The sequence below is a fragment of the Neopelma chrysocephalum genome, unplaced genomic scaffold, assembly GCF_003984885.1.
Source record: "Neopelma chrysocephalum unplaced genomic scaffold, ASM398488v2 Primary Assembly neopelma1_23, whole genome shotgun sequence".
In the NCBI taxonomy this organism is placed as follows: domain Eukaryota; kingdom Metazoa; phylum Chordata; class Aves; order Passeriformes; family Pipridae; genus Neopelma; species Neopelma chrysocephalum.
The window spans coordinates 8,517,097-8,538,094 of record NW_020897691.1 but is presented as its reverse complement, the minus strand read 5'-3'; the positions used below and the strand labels follow the sequence as shown (position 1 = coordinate 8,538,094).

The window sequence follows — 20,998 nt, the reverse complement described above, 5'->3', positions numbered from 1 at the left end:
AACTACAGAAATTCCATTGTCACTGAGTCCTGGGAAATGGGGCAGAAGTTGAGAAGCAGGTGTTAAATTATCATTGAAAAATACACTGTTTGCCTATTGTTGGGGTTTTATGCCTTATTAACTATTTTGAGCTTCTGTCAGTGAGATTGCAGAGGTATGGAGACATGTTTATTTCCCCGTAAAGAAGTTTTGCTACCTTTTGACTATGACATAATCATGTTTTATGGCCTGAATTTCCCTTTAGAAATTCAGAACTCTTCCAACCTGTAAAGTATTATGATCAGATAATATGATGAAAACAAATATATTTGGGAAGGGAATGAACTTTTAAAATATACATTATATTGTTTTTGTTAGCTGGAGAAAAATATCCATCCTTGAATCATTCTTTCCCCATACACAGTACTTTGCCTATACATACACATTCAGATACACCCATAGGTGAAATAAAGGATAGCATGGGAAGTTTACTTATCTTGATATCTTCATTCAATTATTACATATCAAATATTCCTTGGTAGGAGATCAGAAATCATTATCTAAACTAGAGAATAATATACTTTCACCTTCTCTTTTAAAGCCCAGTGTTGTATGCTCAGAGCAATTGAAAATAGATATGCTAAAATCACAAACCACAAAACTCATATTATGTTCCCTGGAAGGGAATTGTGCCTCAGAAGCTGTTGGAGTGAAACTGGATGGAATTGTGGGATTTGCAATAAACTAAGGCATGAATATGTCTTCTTTTTAAAAAAGAAATTAAATTAATCATGCTCATAAATGGATAGATGGCTAAGCAAATTACAAGCTAGAATGGTACTAAATTCTTCATTAAAGTAATGCTGCTGAATCTAATACCTCTGCTTGCCCTCTCCCATTCCATAGCATATTTATTTACGTGGTGATTTATTTACTTACAGTGTACTGAGAACTTGGGAGCCAATTGCATAGCCCAACTTTTAGATAAGGTAGAAATTGCCTTTGTTTCTTGCCTTGCTGCAAATGTGAGGATTTGTCAAGAGTATTGAAGATATAATTTCCTAAAAACTTGCAAATGCAACTTCCTATCACCATTGAAGCTAGAAGTATTTCTACCATAAATATATTCTGAAAATTGTTGAAAAAAAGGTAAAAATGCAATAGATCCTCCTTACCTTGATTTTGGAGACAACAAGAACTGTTTCTGCTACATAAATTGAAAATTTCAGATGAAACTATATGAAGGGCACAGGTTTTCCTTTGTAGGAAATTCTGTGAATATTTTTGTTAACTTCCTAAGACTGTTAAAAAATAATTTTAGCCCAGTAAACCTAATTTGCTTAGCATTAATCTAATTTTTTAATGAAATTAGATTCACTATGATAAAGTTAGTCTTTGTCAATGCCTCTCTCTTCCCCATTTATCAATTTTCCATGAAAATTTAGGGTAAAAAAAATCCAAGCCCAGAAAAAAGAACTTAATTCTCCCTGACTGTACATGAATATCACATAGTCATTCTCACGGTTTCACATATAGAGGGAGAAACCTGAATGTATCTGGAAAGATTTTTCTCCTTTTGGTTTAAGATATGGAATATTATGTATGTTTCACCAATGTGTTAAATTAGACATTTTAGGCATGAACTGAATTTAAAGTTCAGTTTACACTAGTAGTTCTGAATATACATAGAGAGACAACACTGGTGCCAAACTGGGGCTTTATTTAACATGCTGTTTGGTGCAGGGGGGTATTTTTGGCATTCATCACATGCATTCCCCCCCGCTGAGACCTCATTTCTAGTCACAAATTAAAAAATAGTTTAAAATGCTTTAGTGTGGGTGAGAATCAGGCCTAAAATCTCTGGATTTGCAAGAAAATTATAATTATAAGCCTTTGAATCAAAATTAAATTCTGATACTACAGAGTTAATTGTAACTGGATGAAATTTGAGGAAAAATTGGATCACTGGTATTTAGTGCAATTAGAAAAACCTGTAATTTCGTATGTTATGCTTCCGAAAGCTAGAACATCTTATTTGAATTCAAGCTGAGCCTTTTATCAAATGCAAGTCAAGCACCAAAAAACTCAGATCTACTGGCTTCAGCATAAATGGAAAAATCTGCCTCTTCTTCAGAGTAAATAATATGGATTAGTACTGCAATCTACTCTGAGCAAACTATCCCAAACCTTGGATATAATTCCTACAAGATAGCAATTTTATTTTTCCTGCCTGAGTTGATACTGATGCATCCCTAAGTATATTGAATTTCTGTTGACCCAAACATAATATAATAAAAATACACTATTGACACAAAAGGAAACACATCTAAACAAGAATGTTTTTGATATGGTGAATCCTTCAGAAGGTAATACCGGCTTGGTTGCATTGCCAGTATTCTTTTATAGAGGCTTTAAAATCATCAGAGCAGATTTGTGACATTAGGCATCTACCCTCTGGCAGATTCCTTGTCTAAATTTCCTGCTGAAGTAACCATTGGTTCAGCATGGTAGGCAAAGCCTGTGATTTAGTGGGTTCTCTTGTTTAAATTGTCCTTTTAGAACAGATTTATTGTGCTACAAGGTTTGGGGTTTTTTTTTACTTTGTTTTAAACACAGTGAACGTAATTATTTCAGAGGGAATAAATTAAGAAAATTAAGGCAACCAAATTATTTCACACACATGCAAGCATGTGCCAGATGCGTGTTGGGGTTTTTTATTGTTTCATTAAAGCAGGTGTATGTTAGAAGAGATTATGTGTTAAGAATTTATGGACTTCACACTTTTTAAATTTTGATCACTCCACGTGGGCTCTCCAGAGAGAAAAATACCACTTTTAAAGGTGATTTTTAGCGTAACAGAGACAAATAAATTGTTAAAATGTCTAGGAGTTAGAATCATAAAAACGGGTGTAATAATGACACATAAGCAAGAAATAAGGAAGTATTTCCGTTTTAAAACCAACCTAAAGCCTCCTGAAAAAAACTACTAAGAAAACTAGTAGATTCTCCATTTTTTGATGACCTGAAAAGAAGACTGGATTCTTGGTTGGAGTCCAGGCTGGTAGAATAAGCTGTTAAAACCCATCTTTTCTAATCTTCTTGACTCCCTTTTCACATCTGCTGTTTCTTTTCCTAAGGCCACAGCTCTGGGGATGTGTCTGAAACCAGTTCAGGTTCAAACTTGGAATAAGGTGCTGTGTTTCTGCTGCCCCAGCACACACACGTACTTACCCACATCAGCAGAGGACTTCCACAAGGCTTTGTTTGAGGTGTTTAAAGCAGAAAGGGGCAGTTTTTAATCTGAGCCAGGACTGGGCTAGAGGCTGAAGAAGCCCCTCAGAGCAGCTGAGGTGTGTGGTCAAGACTTTGATGATGCTTCTTACTGCAGAACCTGTTCTTGCTGGGGCAGTGGGGAAGGGAAATGGTGACTCTGCAGCATATGAGCATGTTCTTGCACTTATGTCTATGTACTGTTTAACACTATCTCTTTCTCAAGTCCTGTGGTGGCCAAGAAGTAGAGTCTGACAGTGTACGGATCGTACACAAATGTAGAAGTCAGGCAAAGCTAAAATCTCTGGTTTGCAAGGGAAGAATTTGCTGATATTTATTGCTGTAATATACAAAAATGAATCATTAGAGCTGAACTGTGTTTCTTAGATAACATATTAAAAGAAAAAGTAATATTTTCCGGTTAATTCCCTTTTCCAATTGCAGGTTCAGTGAGTGAGAAGCTGCCACAACGAGAAGGTGCAGGCAAAACGGGTAAATATCTTAGTTGGCCTTTAAACAAAAACTAAAATAGCTGTGGGGTAAACTACTGTGATTTTCCATAGATCTAAATTATCAATACATATTTTTTATGTATTAGAACTGCATATATAATATATGTACGTGTATACATGTTATTCATTTTACTTTGCATTGTAGAAATTTAGTAAACTTATGAGTATAAACATATATATGTGTGCATGTATTTATGTATATATACATAGACACTATATTTTTCTAGTCTCAGTCCTATGGAATTTTCAATTCTGTACTGTTTGGAAGGTAACTTTCCTTCCCACAGCTATACTCTGAAATATTTTCCCATACTGTTTTCTTGTTCTGGAGGAGAGATTATTCTGTCTCTTTGATAAAGGTAACATTCTGCAGCATCAAAATCTTGGGAAACCAAGTCCTCAGTGTATTTCCATATCAATCGGTGCTTGAGTCATCTTGGACGCAGCACTTTGTTCTATATTGCAATTAATTCATCTGATATGTCTTATATTTATGGCCAGATAATTGTTGTTGTTAGATACAGATCATGGTGTATATCTTGGTGGAAGGACAAAATCTGATGTGCATCCAACATAGCTGGTAGATTTAAATGAGGGAACTGTATATGCTTTAAACAAAATTAAAGCTTACACTCTCCAAACGCTTGAAACAACTTTAAATACTGAATATGTCTGTCAGTTACACTGCATAAATTAATTTTAAAGAAGCTACTCATTTTCGTTCTAATGTTAATGCCTATCTATTTGGTACAGTGTTAATATAATTGAAGTATCTTTTTACAGGAGCTTTTGCAGTATTGCAGTATACCCAACATTTAAATAAACTATAGTGCTGCTAGGTTAAAAAAATGAGTACTTCTTTAAAGGCTAATAATTACAAAATGCTGGAAAATTTTTCCTTCATGTATTTCCAGACAAACTGTGGGTTCCACTACCCTTAGGCTACCTATTTACTTTAGGTCAGAACTTTCATTTTCATCTTTGAACTGAATGAGATATTCCATATATAAAACTTGTCTGGAATCCTTTATTTTTGTTTGTGGCCATGACAGCTGAGTTGCTGAACCCTGAATGAACAGTCACAGAACAAGGAAACGAACACAGTTTATCAAATCTCCCTTCTCACCACATATGTTTGTGTCTCAAGTGATTGCATTTTACTCATGCCCTGTTTTTATTGTCCAGCACAAGCCTGCAGCACAAAGGGCCTCTGCCCAGGTTCCCAGGTGGTCCCTGGTTCTTCTCAAATGCTTCTGTCTTCCTCTCTCCACCCTTCTTCCACTGCCTTATACTTTAAATATAAAGTCATGTTGTCAGAGACATCTCAAACTCTTTAGACACTGTCACAGAGTAGAGAACAGCATCATCTATCTACCTGTGCTTCAGCTTCACGGTCAGTGTGCTAAAACATATTTTGTAGCTCCACTTGCAAGGGTATAAATAACCATGAAACTCTCTGCTTATCTTTCCTCTGCACGTTCCGGTGGACTAACCAGGGGTGCCTGTGTGGGAGTACCTGCCCATATTGTAGCCCAGCAAACTTAGGCAGGTTCACAGTGTTCTCACTGCTCCCAAAGACATGCTCCAGACCTCCAAGGTGTGGTCTTGAGAATTCTACTCAAGAGACTGAATAGACTTAATGTGACAGTCTCGTGCACCAAGATGTCTCATAGATATGGACCTGGTAAGCCACATCTGTTGCAGTTGTGCACCTTGCTTTCTCTGGGTATTCCAATACTGAAATAAAATTTCCAGCTGCAGATATTAGAGCTCAGGAGCTTTCTTTGCATGTTTGTAAATTTAAACATTAAACTGAACAGAAATGAAACTTAAAAGCTAATTCCTCAAGTATCTTCTCTGGCCCAACAGTTCTCTCCTCTATCCAAGGAAAATATTCAGACTCTCTGAGAAGCATAGGTGTCAGATTTGGGATCACATCCCTCTTTTCTGATTCTTTGCTGACTGCAGGACTATGTACTTGATAACTGAATGCCGACAGCAAACAGAATTTAATCAGGTTTCTGTTTCAATATATGCACGTATGAACTGGTATGCTTGTGCCAGCCAGGAAGGCCTATGCAAGTAGTCTGTGAGACCTCTAGTTCATATAAATCATTAAATATCTGTTGAGTTTAAAAAAAAAATAATGTATAAACTGTTTTAAATGCTCCTTGAACAAAGTTCAGGAGGCCAAATTTGATTGGCCTGATAGTAGCTGAAGTTACAGCATTATGTCTGAATTTCAGCTAATAACATAAGACCAAATGTGTCACAAACTGAAATTGTGTACCAAAAGATGATTTGAAAAATGTCATTTAAATGCAGGTCTGAGTTTCTGGCTTGGCTCTTGGTAATATCTACCTACCATAAATTACCCTTTGGAATTCTGGGTTTTCTGAATCACATACTGATTGATGATCTAAATATATGTCTTGATTTTCAGTACACTAGGATACTCAATGGCCTCTCTGAAATTAATCAATGGTCTTATTCTACCACCCAGAGGACACCACAAAAATGCCAGCAAAACTATTCTTATGACATTGGAGCAAAGAACCCTGCCATTGTATGGACATGAAGAATGAGCACTCTTAAAAGAAATTTTTTTATGCCTTGGTTAAATCACTTTACATTGAAAATAAGCTCTTATTGCTGCTGCTTTGGTTTTGCGAGAAACGTGGAGGTCACTATTCCTTAGATGGAAATTCAGTTTTACCTTCTATCAATATTTACTTGGTGTCTGTATTTGCTGTGTACTAGGTTGTGACCTCTAGAGGTGAAGGTCAGAGTGCCCCCAAATCCTCTGAATGATTTGCATAGAGACAACACAAATTTAAAACAGAAATGCAGACAGCAAAGAGAACAGCAGGCTTTTCTGAATTGCAGTAGCAAGATAGTGTGTTAGCCTTAAAGCTGTTGCTCTCTTTTACCCTGGTAAGGCTATATGATAGAAGAAGCTTCTCAGTTGCCTTTGATTCTACCTTCCATGACAATGACAGGAAAACAACCTGGTAACTATTTTTGTCTAAGATCCAATTGTGAACCTGCAAGAAATAGTAATAAAACCTTTGCATTTACTGTTTACCTTAGTCTTGGAGTTAGTTTCATGCTACAGGAAAGAGTAATGACTGGAAAATCTGTACTAGCATGGCCTCCTGAGTCATATTGACCCAATATTGTCAATAATTTTAAATAGCAATAACATAATAAGGTAAAGAGGGATCTTTGGTACTGCTCTTCCTAGCAAATGTTAATTTAAATAATTTTTTGTGTTGAATTTTTCTTTTCCAGCACTATGTCCACTGTGTTTTACTGACCTTAAGATTTCTCACATCTTGTCATTTTTATAATTTTTCCTCCCTCTTTTCTTGCAGTAATTGTTGGTAGTGGATGGACGGAGAAGGATGACCAGAGGATAACGGTTGTGCAAACAATATTCTGGTTATATAATCTGTGAACCTTACTTATAAAATCTGCGAATCCTGCTTATAGAATCTGTTTGACTCTTAAAATAGATCCTTCTGTGCTAATAAACCCTTTCATTTTAAAGCATCCAGTGGTCTTCAGCCACTCATTCTCCCCAGACTGTTTTTGCTTTCACAGGTTTTACTTCTTCTATACATTTATCTAATTACTTCTTTATAAATGGTGATTTATCAGTTAAAATCTATAGGTATCAATGTGCAGTATTAGAAATTAAGAATTACACTCCAGAGAGCAACTTGATCACGTCATGCATCATGAAAGACTGCAATACATTCATCAGCCACATCCATTTTTAAAATGTAGTCTGTATATGTAATATATCTATGCTCTGTAGTGCCTATAAAAAATGTTTAAATTATTGTTTGTTTACTGGCCGGGGCTATGTGCAAATCATTATTATCAATCATGTATGTACAGCTTACTCTCATAATTGTAGTCTCCTTGCAAATCTTTTCCATTCTGAATTCAGATGATGCCTCAGCTCCTGCACTGGAGACTCAGCCTCAAGGTGATGAAGAAGGTGAGCAAACTTAACAGTGTGGTACTAAACTATGTAATTAGGACTATATTCCACAACATCAAATGCTACCTTAAGAGTATTTAAAATTGCTGGGGTAGTTGCAAGAAATTGCAAGCATCTGTACCTTTTTCAGGAACAGCAAAGACAATAAGCACAATAGAATCTTTACTTACAAGCAGTGAATTTTGTGGGATTGATTTGAGATGACACTTTAGCTGTGGAGACCAGCATCACCAAATTTAGTTGTCACTACTGAGGGCAGATAAAGGTTTTAAACTTGAGCCAAAGTGTAGGTTAAAACTGTATGTTCAAATAAAGAAATTAAAGGGTAAATGCTACTCTCAACATATTACCTAGTAGTATTACTGTTAAGGTTGATGTTTTGTCAGGCTTACTTGCCTCTTCAGAATTTTGGTGCTCAGTAAATGTAAAGCTCAAGGCCTAAATGCAATAATAGTTTTATGTTATGGCTGCCTTACCATGCTCTGAAAATCTTGCAGAATCTGAATTCATTATATATTTTGGGTCCACATTAGGAGATTTTTATTCTAATTAAACATAATTTTAGTCTAAAAGCGTTTCTTTCAACCTTTTGTACAAATAGGATAAGGAAGGGACTATTCATGCCTTTGTATGTATAAAGGTTTTGACTGTCCTAATACAAACCAGTGTACCTTTTCTTTTAAACCTATGTATCTATAAAACTAGCCACTTATTCAGTTGCTAGTAACCTTTAAAAAATGTTAACATTTAGAAGTTATTTTCTATTGCCTTTTTTTTCTAGATATAGCTTCTCGTTATCCTACACTGTGGACTGAACAAGTAAAGAGTAGACAAAACAAAACCAATAAAAGTTCAGGTAAGAAACTTATGTTGCCCTTACTTTGTAAAGCTCCTGTGAAGACATGCATGAAGCCATTTTAATAACCATTATGCTTCCATTCTCATTGTAGGATAGTGACTTAATGATTTGCATGGTGATGACTTAGTAAGCTCATGCATTATAACTGCTTTTTAGAGGGGAGTATTTTTGTCCAGACTTTATTTGCCTAAAATGATACTAGTTCACTAAAGTCTCTGGCTTACATCTATTTGTACCTGTTAGTGGGTTTGACATTTAATTTTTGCATCCTCTTTAGTTCTCTGCCTCTTTGTTGTCTCCTTTTTTTTGGGTGATGTGTAGCAAGAAGGTGCTTGTAAAATGACAGTGTGGGTTACATTTTTTTGGCGGTAAATCTTAGGAGGTAAACTGGAAAAAAGCAAACTCCATCAGAAACCAGTTGTCAGCAAACAGGATTTGGAAAGACAGTGTTATCAGCTTTTTGCTACATCAGTCACCTGTTATTTACAGACTCATCACCAGCTTACAGTGAATTACTGATGTGGCTTTTTAAAAATAATTGTTGAATTCTGGTTTTACTTATTTTCACCACTCTTCATAATTGATCTTTGTAGACCTGGACTAGGAATGTTAGGTGAAAGTTCTAAGACTGAAGTCTCTATAATATTCAGATACACTCAATACTTTGATGGATTATAAATTTTGATGCCTTCATTACTGTTTCTTCCTTTCAGTGGGATAAACTTTAGAGAATCTTCCTTGTTTCTTTTTATCTGGAAAAATGTTGAGTTTGAAAAGAAACATTAATGATGCAGGCTAGTTTTCAGTAAATCACCCAAAACCATGCTTCAAATCCAGTAGAAATTGAAGTTATACTTTACACTAAGTACTGGGCTTAAGTATTTTACTGAATTGAGGCCTAAAAGGATTTAAAAAAAGACAAACAGTCATCATAACAAAGAAAGCAAGGCATATCCTTACTAAGAGGTTTACGGATTCCTTTATAAATGCTATTTTTAACATGAGAGCAATAATAATTAATACTTGTTCCTCTCTTTGATTCTCCAGAAGGTACTTAAAAGAAGGGACTTAAACACAGTGTAGACAACAGTTTGAAGCAAATACTTTTCATGCTGGAGATTTATTCTGTCATTTCTTTAGTCAGAGTAAGCAAGAACAGAATTCTTTGGGATTGTCTAAAATTCATGCAGAGAAATTAGTCACTTTTAGGAGTGTTTAATTTTTACAGTGCTAGAGACTTGATCTAAAGCAAGACTTGAATTTGCAGTGCAGATACAGGAAGCCAAATCTTCAACACACACACATACACACACACACACAAAATAAAAGATGGGTTTATTTCTCCAGTCCATCTAAAGATACATTCACAAAAGAAGACAAACCAGAAGCATAGTTTATCTGTCTTATGACTGCTAGCCCATCGTGCATTAGCATCAAAAGCATCGTATTGGACTTGCTAACAGGACTTGCTCACAACTGTGGTACCATACCTAGATTAGCAGAAGTAAGTCAAGAGATACTATGTAGCCAAACTTGCTGTAATTTGTAGGTGTACCTGATGTGCCAGAAGGGACTACTGCACTCTTTGCTGTATCTTCTCTTGTATATGTAAAACGACATAATCAGTCAAGGTGTATCTAGATGCTAAAAACATTGTTTTCAACAGTTGTGGTAGACAGTATCTCACTTCCAGACTCCCAGGTATAATGTGTGTCAGTGACCGTATATTTACAAGTAGTTTTTGCTGGCCGAACAGCACTGATATTCATTAAACATGTTTTTAAGGTCTTCAAAAAACCAAGATTTTTCCTTTATTACCTCTCAGAGTTGTGCCAAGGGTTTTGGGAACATCCACAGGGAATGAACTCTGGACTGTTATGTGTACATAACAGGAAAGAATTTGTCACTGAATCCAGTGGATTGTAAACTAACTACCTTCCCACTTCCAAGCTTCAATATAAAAGATAAATGTAGATGTCTTCTTCACTCAGTTTGCTTAGCAAACTCTGATTCAGGCTTGGTCATACAAACACCAGAAAGCTTATTGAAAAGTATTTGTCTGAGTAAAGTGAGCAGAACTTACCTCTGCATAGGAACTGTGTTTATAAGACAAAAAATGAAGCCAAATTTAGTTATAATAGGCTACATTTTCTTTTGTTGTTTTATAGTATCCCAAGTGCTTTCGAAGAAATTCTTAAGCTGCAAATAACACTATCACCTAGCCCTGCCTATAGAACATAACTTTAACTAAAAAAACAAACGAACAAAAAAACCCCTAAAAATTTCAAGCAGGCTACAAATATCCTACTTAAAAGCTGTCTCTTTTAGTCTGTGTTTTTTTTTTCTCTAGTTTTTACCTGAATATATGATCTAGTATGTCATGATCAATATACCATGGTCACAAAGAAACTTCTCTTGACCTGAGAAAGTTTTTTGTGAGCTAAATATCACAAATGAATACATTAAATTTATTGTACCCATCCTGAAGTGGTTTGCTTTTGCTACATTACAAATGACCTGCCAGTTACAAGTAGCCGGTAAAAACAGCAAAAGCTTTCAGGCTTTCAAAACCAGAAAATAATGGCTCAGGAAATTCTAGTTTATATTAGTTATCCAGTGCATTCATTTGATTAAATCAGCCTAAATTAATTTAACATGGAGTAATGGCATTTGCAAGACTTACATATGCAAGGCAAAGAATTAGAGTATTATATGTTTATTTTTTATAATGACTTCCTAGTGTGTATTCTTTTTGTTGGCTCATAGAAATAAGCCTTTGCTGCTCACTAAAGGCACTTGTGGAGTGGTATTTAATCTATTGGTTTTTGAGGACAAAATGTCACTCCTGGCAAAAACCCCACCAACTTTGGATCATGGTACAATAACTCTGTTTAGAGTGGTTTATCTCCATTTTTGCTCTTTTTGTACATTGAAGATGATTTTCAGAATACTTTTTCTTTCCATAATTAGGAAAAAGTATGCACCTCATAGCTAAAATAACGTCGTTTTTGCTGAGATTATGTTTTATACATATGCATTAGTGCCTTTGTAAATATTTTGTGAATATCCCCAAAGTCCTCATTTCTTTCTCCATTTCACAGAAAATATTGTGGGTTTGTCACATCAGACTGACACAAACAAGAATTGTAGCAACAGTTATCACAAATAAACAGAAAACATTGAATACGGGACTATATGGGTTCCAATTAAGACATCAAAATGTAGCAGCCTACATACTGCTGTCTGTATGTGTACTCAGTGTCTAAACTCCTGCTGTAGTTTGTGGAGATGTAACCAGTGTGGTCAGTGTAGCCTAGAGAGCCACCCACCAGGTCGTAAAGCCAACAGCATTGTAAATCTAACTAGATAACTGGACCTCTCTAAGTATGGTGACTAGTTTAGCTCCCTAGCCGATATAAAGGTGTCTATGCTTTAGATGAACTTATTCCCACACTGGTATCACTTGAAAATCCAGGTACTATTTTTTTAGAGCTTTAGTATTTTGTAAAGACCAGAGGACAGAAGGTTTTTTGCCTTGAAGAAACTGGATATTTTGGACTATGTTTTTCGCAATTACCAGTTACTGTGGCTTCAGAGCTCGGTGCAACTTGAATGTGTATGGAGAAGACAGTGCAGATACTTTCCCGTTACCTAACAGGGAAAGTGCAGTTCCCTGAGGAGAGGTCAGGTTGGACTGTAGAACTCTTAGGTTTTCCTTGCTACATCTTCTCTATCAGCAGTATATATACCTGTGGGATTCTTGGGAACTAAGCGTGACTTTTTCAGAGGATGTATGCCATTTTTTGAGTTTGAATATAGGCAAAGAAAGTGTAGTTTAATCCTTTTCACAATTCCCAGTGAAGCTTCAGATTAATTTTCCTAGCTTGAATTTAAGAGCCGTTATTTTCTGTCTGTTGTGGAAGCACTTCCATGAAAATAAATAGGGTGAGTTTAACTGTTAATATTTCTAATGTTCAAAAAGATTCTTAAAGTGCAAGTAATTTCTAAGTAGAATCTGTACACCAAAGAACAAATTATACTTAGTGTAAAATTTCATTAGTTTTGCAAATACAGGATACAAAAAGTCATCCATAATCTGAAATATACTTACATAAGTGCTTAAAGACTTTATAGATTCTGGTGATAATATAATTCAAGATAAAGAAACAGGGTTGAATAATGTATTATTGGCTAAGACAAGGTACAGTTTCACCTATTTATTATTCAGTTCTATTCTCTAATTGTTAACATTTTAGTATTCTGTTTCCTTAAAAATTTAATAGTATGTCATTCTTAGCACTAATGATTCGTATGTTCATTGATCATATATTTATTGATTGTATATTTAATGAGCATTATACAGTGATTGTAAAATTGGTATTTGTTTTGTGGATAATCCAGTATGAACAGCAAAATAGAAGAGAGGAAGAAATTGTTGCATTTCTTCGTATTTTACTGTACTTGATTGGACTCATGTGTTAAATTTTAAATACATTAAATAAGTGGGGAGAAATTGAATGTCCCTGGCAGTCAATGGCAGAACTCCCAGACCGTGTTTGAACTATTCATACTCTGACTACATGCTACTAGTTCACCTGATAGATCACATTTAATCTGGATCAGGCATAGACATGTGATGAAGTGTTTGTGCAAGCTTCATGCTTTCTGCTATCTTTATGCTTATGTGCTTTAAGCACGTGCTGGAGGACAAGCCATACATGATCCAACACAAAATAAGGTCGACTCAGAGGAAAACCTACTCTGCCATTAAGGCTTCTGAGGCAAGGTCAGGTTGTAAAAATTCTGAACACATCTATGCAAAGAGCAGTGGATTCAGAATTCAATGTCTCCTCAAACTATGGCTTTAGTGACTTCACAGATGCCCAGATTTCAGCCACTGCCTCTGGATATTCTGGTAATGTAAAATCATCATCATTTTTACTTCATTTGTGCACACATGAAAGGAACACTTAGCTTTTTGTTTAATTTTCTGATGCAATGGATTGTTTGTTGCTGCCTTTCTAACACAAACTATCAGTTTCAGGGCTTTAAAAATCTGTTACAAGTTTTTATCAATTAGTCCCAGCGAGCTTGATCCAATAGGAGTTTCATTCTCAAAATACCATCTGGGAAAACACTGAAATGCACATACAGTAATGTAGTATGGACTGCCTGCAAATGCAAACGAAAACAGTTGGTGTAATGTCTACTAAGAATACCTTCTTAATAGACTAAAATTGTGAAATTTAAAGTGATCCTATAAATAACAATTATGTGTCTGTATCTATACCAAATAGCTGCTTGCATTTGTCTGTATAGTCTGAATCTGTTGGCAAAACCTGCAAGTGAGACTGACTAATATGACAGAATGACATTCTGAGAGTTGAATGCTGTTTTTATTGTTGTCATCTGACAGCTTTAAAGCATTTGTTCTTAAGAGGTTTTCTCACATGGAAACTATGTTGGTTGTCAGTGAGGTTTCTGTCCTGGTATCTTGCTAGGTTTTGTTTCTCAGAGGCAATTGTTCCAGTGGGATCCCCGTGCACTGATCATTCCCTGAAAGTTACCTTCTCATAAAGGACTGAGAAAAACCTTGTTCTGTACTCCAAACTGAACCTGACTAACTTCCTCCTGCTGTGCCTATCCTGACAGAAGTCAGCCTTGGAGTTAAAAAAATCTTAATGAAAAAAACCGAAACCAACATTTTCTTTCAAAGGAAATAAATGTAAGAGTTTGTGTGTCTGCCCAATTACATCAATTCTAATAGCCATTCCTTTCTAGGCATAGGAAAATTAATAACTTAGAGACAGAACACTGAGTAACAGCTCAGTGACTTTGTATTTATTCTCATTAATTGTTGCATTTTCCAGATGTTGCTTTTAATATTGACTGAAGATAAACTACATGCAGTTGAATTTGTGTGAGCTAGCAAGAAAAAAAATAAGATCCAATTGTGTGTTTCCACTCAAGTAATTATTACAAAATAGTTAGAAGTGTTCTTGAAGTATTTTGAATCCAGCTTATTTTGCAATGTGAAAATTTGAGATATGAAACCAGTTAGAAGGAAATCAAAATGGATATCATAACTAATGAGAAAAGAACACAGGCAAGAGGGGGAAGAAAGTATTTTAAAAGCTTGTTGCCTCTCTGTTTCAACAGGGTTTCCTAGGAAGTCGTGTGTTGGCCTGCAGAACCCTGGCTAATCTTCCATTCTCAAATTTGCTTGTATTCAGCATAAAAGGAGGAATGGGCGAGGACAAGTCCTACTTGCTCTTGCATTATGCATATATTGGACACTCAGAAATTCAGTTAAAATCAATATATAAAATATATTTGCATAGGAGAAGAACCTGAATAGAAGTGGTCTATTAGTTGCAAACCACTGACTTACCCAGGAAAACCAGATTTTTTTCCTTGTTATTACCTCATTTTAGCTGTAAAGACAGTGTTTCCTTCCAGCAATTAGTGAGATGTGAGCCACACTCAAACATGGGATTTGCATTCCCAAACTTGTATAGTAAGGGCAGCTACTAGCTGTAGCTGGAGAAGTATGGTAATAAGCTGTTGAAATATATCCATCTCATGCCTTCATAGGGCCTAGTGTATCTGATATCATCATGGTCTAAAAGTTACAATGGCCTACTGTAAATCTATGATGTTCTGGCATGAAGGTTTAATACTCCAGAGCATCTGAAATAGAATTGACTTGAGCTCTAAAAACCTCAATTCCAGTCATAAAAGGAAAGAAGTATTGATTTTAAATGTCTTCAAACATATCAATTGGTTATTAAGTTCACACACGGGTTCTGTCAATGGGAACTCAGTCCATTACAGATGGGCAGTCAGTCTCTACCAAATTTTAGATGACTTCAAGTCCATATATTATTACTGTGAACTTCATAACTTGGACTCATCTGCAGGTCAACTCTCTACACAAGAAAAGGCACTAGCATTTTTCCATGACACCTACAGCAAGTCTGAATGTTTTGTGATAACCACAGATCTGGCTTTTGGGCCTTGTAAAATCTGCAGGTGTTGAAAGACGTCAGCTGGTGACAGAACATTTGTTTTTTGGCCTGTTGCCTCAGCAACCTGTACATGGAAGTCAAAGAGAAAAGCATTATGAGGGAGTTTAGTAAGAAAAACTGATAAAGAGAAAGACTGGAAGCTTCCAGAACAATAGTCTTACAGCCTTCTCAGACTCTATGGCTTGGCTCTGCTTCCTAATTCACTAGATGTTCACTTTAGAATTCATGAATGAGCTCAACTATTTGGACTGAATGATAATTTCTGATTTGTATTTTACTCTTAAACCAGTACTGTTAAGAAACTGTTGGAGAGGGAGATGTGTAAGGCCCTGTCACAACTTGTTATATCTGCTACTGTCTTATTTTTAAATATTTTGAAGAGTAGGAGGTAGTTCTCTTTCTTCTCTTTCATTTGTTGTTTTCCTGGCAAGTATCACAATAGTTTCAGAGTAGAATTATTTTTGAATATTGGTGGCAGGATATCCCTTGGCAGCTGAAAAACTCAAGGCTTTGAAATTTCTAATTCACACCATTAAGGCCAATCAATAAATGGTTGACTTCGTTCCTAATAGAGAACTTTGTCTTACTTTTCAGCGGCAATTTTTGATAATATCCTATTCGTGATTTAGATATTATGCAAAGAGAGAACAATACTCTTCACCCTCTTCACCTTCTTCACCTGTGAGCAAAGTTACTCATCATACTCTGGTTCTCTTTCTTTTCCTTGCCTTGCTTTGCTTTGGCTGTCCTAAATTGGTAAAAGAAAAATTACTGTTTTCTTTTAGTTCTTTCAGCCTCTTCCAAGAAGGTAAAACTTTCCAGACCTTCTGACCTCCTCACAGTGCTTGTATATTATGATTCATTCTTAATTTGTAGGCTGCTGGATCATGCTTATTATAGAACTGTCCTATCTTTAATAATCCTTTTCAAAAGAATTTCCATTTATCATCATTTACTTTTACATAGTTCAAAACTTTTAGAAAGATCAAGCAGTGACATTTCCAGGTTTTTCCTTCCATTACAGGGTAAGATCCTCCCATCCTAAACCATTAAACGATAGAGTTCTGTTTTACATCCAATTGATGTTCTTTGTGCTCAGGATGTTCCAGGGTTTTATTAGACCCCCACTCTGGGGAAGGAAAAAAATCTGTTTTATGCAAGGTTGATAATTTCTATTTTACTACGTGTGTTAAAATTTGATGCCAAAAGATAGTAATCTTTCCTGACCATTTTTAATTATATCACATTATTTTCTGCAGCAAGTAAATGACATAAAAGTCCTCCTTGAAGTTCTTCTTTAGTTTTCAGACATTCACTCCCCCACCTACCCGCAGCTTTCTATGGTTTGCCAGACATCAGATTGCATAATCAGAAAAGCATAAATAAGCTCCATAAATCCTAAGAGGGATGTCAGCCTAACTGTCTATATTTTAATGACAGATGCAAAAAAAAAAATCACATAAATCATGTTAATGCACAGAAATATATTAGACTGGATCATATCTAATGCCATAATCTTTCTGGGAAATACATAAAACTTTCAGTCAAGACAGTCTGGATCTGGCTATGGCTATACTATGATTGTTGGGTGGTATATAGAAGATAGATCTTCCAACAGGGTAAACAGTAAGAGCTGCCAGACCTTCCATCATCATCCCAAAGAACTGATAGTTAGGAGAAAATGTCTGTGTTCCATGCAGAGATGCAGTTTTCTATAGGTCAAATAACTGATTGTGCACCCTTCCAATAATTAAGCAAGTAGTGTTTGAAAAAGAAGCCAAAACCACTTATGTGAACTGTGGAATGCTACTGCTTGATCGGCACAAAAAACCTCTGACTGCTGTTAATGGAAATACAGACCGTGAAAGGACCAGTAGTTACGTAACATATTGCTTGGTAGATCAGGTTATGGCTAGTCACAGTGGCTTAAATTTGGAGGGAATTTTGCTTGAATGATTTATCATATATGACTTCCAACATTCTTATTTGCCAAATAATGTATCTCTGAACAGAATTCCTGAAGAGACTGACAGCTCATGCTACAGTTTAGGCATTGCTTAATTAATTTGAAAAAAATTCTTGTCTTTTTCCTTAAATCTTGAAAAAATTTCCATGTGATGCAGAAACTTACAAGGCTTCATCATTCATTTTAGTGTTTTCCACTTGGTACAAAAGCAAGAGAAATTCAATTCCTACAGGCACTTACTTCTGTGCAATGAGTGTGCATTGGCCACTTGTCTGAAATGAAGCTATTGCATCAGTCCAACTCTTTACAGCAGTATCTGCTTTTATGAACTGCTAAGGTCCCAGGTCAATGCTGTCTTCCACAGATCCTTTACCCTCACCTGCCTTTAATTCAATACAGTGGGTTTTTTGTTTGTTTCCAGTGTAGAGTCTCCTTTCCATGAAAAGCCACACTGAAAGTCATAATCAGAGCAAGGGAACTTGCTCTAGTCAAATTACATTGCTCAAGTACTTAAACCCACTTTGAGATCTTTTCATCTGCAAGGTCTGTCTATACCTCAAGTGCTATACTATTACTGGCTTGCTTTTCATTTTCACTGCACTCTGCCCATCATGCTCTGTCGCATGTCAAATCAGACTGTTACAGATAAATACTAGATGCTATGTTTTTCTCGCACTCTGTACTGCCTAAGAATAACTGCTTAGGAGTAACATTGTTGTATTGTTACACTGCATAGTATTGTTGCCATAATGCGCTAGATTTCTATGTTACTGGAGAAGAAGCAGTGGTTTAAAAGACAGACCGCTGTTTTTCATTCAGCTATTTTTAATACCTGTTTTAGTTTAAAAACAGCAGGTCAAGTGTCTGCATTCAGCCACAAATAAAATTATGTTTAAATAAGATTAAGGCTTTAAATTAAATTTCAGATCTTAAATTCTCTTGGTGTGTTGCAAAACACAAGTAAAAAGAGAGGGCTAGGCTTAATATACTGAACTGGTTGAAAATGCAGCCTTCCATGGAACCATGAGATTTAATAGGGAACTTTTTTTAAAAAGTTAAGGATGTTCACTTTAAAAAAAGTATCTTCAAGACAAAAATTCAAAGAATAAAAAAGTAGTTCCTAAAGCTTAGTGGTTTTGGTTCAAAACTCAAAATCTTGATTGTTCACTGTAATGTCTTGTTGGATCAGTAATTTTGAAACCTCATTAGTTCCTTCTTTTTTGAGGGCTGGGGTCCTTAACCTGACAGTACATGCAGGACATAAAGGGGTCCCCTTTTTTTAAACTCGGTGATACTTCAGCCAATTTGTAGGCATCTTGGATTTTGCGATTCTCTGTGAAGTTCAACACAGAAACAGCTTGTTGTGGGGTTTTGTTTTGTTCTCATTTTAAAAAATCACATTTTTATCAAAACCAAACACTTTGAATGAAAAAAGTCTTTTCATTTAAAGACCTGGTTTTCTGGCAAAGATAGTCACAAGGAAATTTTTCAATAAACTACATTATAGTCATAACAAGCTGTGAAAAAAATTGTATTTTTACCACTTAAACTGTGTTACCTTGTCCCATTGTTTTCCAGTGAGATCTTAGTGTTATTTAAACTTACCACTTCTATTCTTCAGTGAATAAAGACGACCTGTCAACACGAAAGGACTTTTATTTCCTCTATTTAAATGAATGTTTAGGTGCATGTTTTCTTGCACTAAATGCATTATAAATACATAAATTCCTCAGATGTGAGTGACCTGTACTGCCCTTGAAATTTTTCCAGTGCACCCAGTTAGACCAGGGCAGCAAACTGGTTGAAGTTAGGTCAGGAAGCAGAGGAGTAAAAAGTCAAGTTAATGCCTCTAGCGCCCCCAAAAGTTGAGATACAGTTTTAGCAAGAAAGATAGAAAATAGTTCAGAATTGCATTATCTGTTCATGTTGAAACTGTAGGAAAGTTTGAGGGTCTTCCTCAGTCAGTTGGCCAAATTTTCACATCTGTATTGAGGTGAATTCTAAAAGATATAAGAGCTGACAAAGGCTGATCCTGATGGTCATGTTTATTTGTCATTTAGTTAATTCATCCACATACTCTGTTACCATGGAGACTCTTAACAGAGTCAGGGGTGTGATTAGCTGCAGAAGCTCATGACCAACATATTGTCATGTGCAGTTCACCCTTCTTTCAGGACATCACTCCACCCAGTTATTCTGCCTGGAAAGAAGGTAGGGACCCTTTCTATTTGTTTACTTGCCTAGCTGCTTTGGGAAGCAGACGTGTAAGTAACTTCTGATCTTGTTTCCTCTCTGACTTTCCCAAAACTCCCACCACGTAGCTAAAGCCACAATCTCAAACTGCCGGAATGTAATGAGAAAATTGTTAATCTCATTGCTCTCCTGTTTGTCCTTCAGCTTAAGTGACTTACAAATTTAGTGTTCTAGCAATTTCTAATCAGGTTTAAAAAGCAATCTAAAATCATTTTTAGGACATGATTTTTAGTTCGTATGAGTTGACACAACAGAGAACCAGCAAAGCCAAAAATAACGGTATAAATGTCAGTGGTTTGAAAGGTCAATTCTCTCCATTTCCCTGCCAACCTCTCTAGTACGAAACAGTGACTTCCAATGTAGTAATACATCCTGTAGTTCATCCCTTTAACTAAACAATCCAATATAATAATAGCAAACGACTGTAGGAGAAGATGATTTAGTTTCAGCAGTCATGAAGCCTCATTTCATTCAGAGCAGTGCAAATAGGATGACTCTGCTGCAGTTAGAAGGGCAATGTCGCTGGAAGTCTTATGAGGAAAGATGTGAATCAGACCTGGAGGGTTTCTTTTAATTTTCATTTAATTTTCCCTTAAATGGGAACATTAGTGGTACAGCACCAATGATTGTGCTATTGCCTCTCTTGGAAGCACACTCATTTCTTAAGGTAGTAGTTATGTAGTCAGTACGTAGTTAGTAGGAATCAGTGATAATAGGACAGTCCACATCAATCCAGCTCCTATTGCATAGCTGGAACACTTTGACGAATGTGCTGTCAGCACAAGGGCTCCTCTACTCCACTTGTATTGCCAGCTGAAAAGCGGAACAAAGTATTTTCTCTTTATTACTTTACATACAACTTAATTGTCTCCAAATGATGTGTTTTGCACATTGAAACATATTTATATTCAGAAACATTGAATATCCATGAATACCTTCACACATATCTGAGAATACACCAGATAGCTAGTCATACTGTTAGCTGTAAGGATGTCAATACACTTGTCAAAATGAGCCTGTTTGACTTCTATTTGTGACTGTAGAGCATCCCCTGTCCACAGAAAGGCTAAAGGAAAAATGCCTTACTTCAGATCTTTTTATTCCCCATGTAATTGAGTAAGA

At 35.9% G+C, this 20,998-nt stretch overlaps 1 protein-coding gene across 5 annotated transcripts in view; it reads left to right on the top strand.

The window, feature by feature from the left end:
- SMOC2 (SPARC related modular calcium binding 2) overlaps positions 1–20,998 on the top strand; it is a 144,388-nt gene that overhangs the window by 64,579 nt on the left and 58,811 nt on the right. For 4 of the 5 annotated variants that reach the window (XM_027686137.1, XM_027686165.1, XM_027686154.1 and 1 more), the window contains 3 exons: positions 3,694–3,741; positions 7,684–7,767; positions 8,552–8,626. In XM_027686137.1, coding sequence (XP_027541938.1) covers positions 3,694–3,741; positions 7,684–7,767; positions 8,552–8,626 — 207 coding nt within the window. The remainder of the gene's footprint in view (positions 1–3,693; positions 3,742–7,683; positions 7,768–8,551; positions 8,627–20,998) is intronic. The other variant, XM_027686176.1, reaches the window with a different exon arrangement.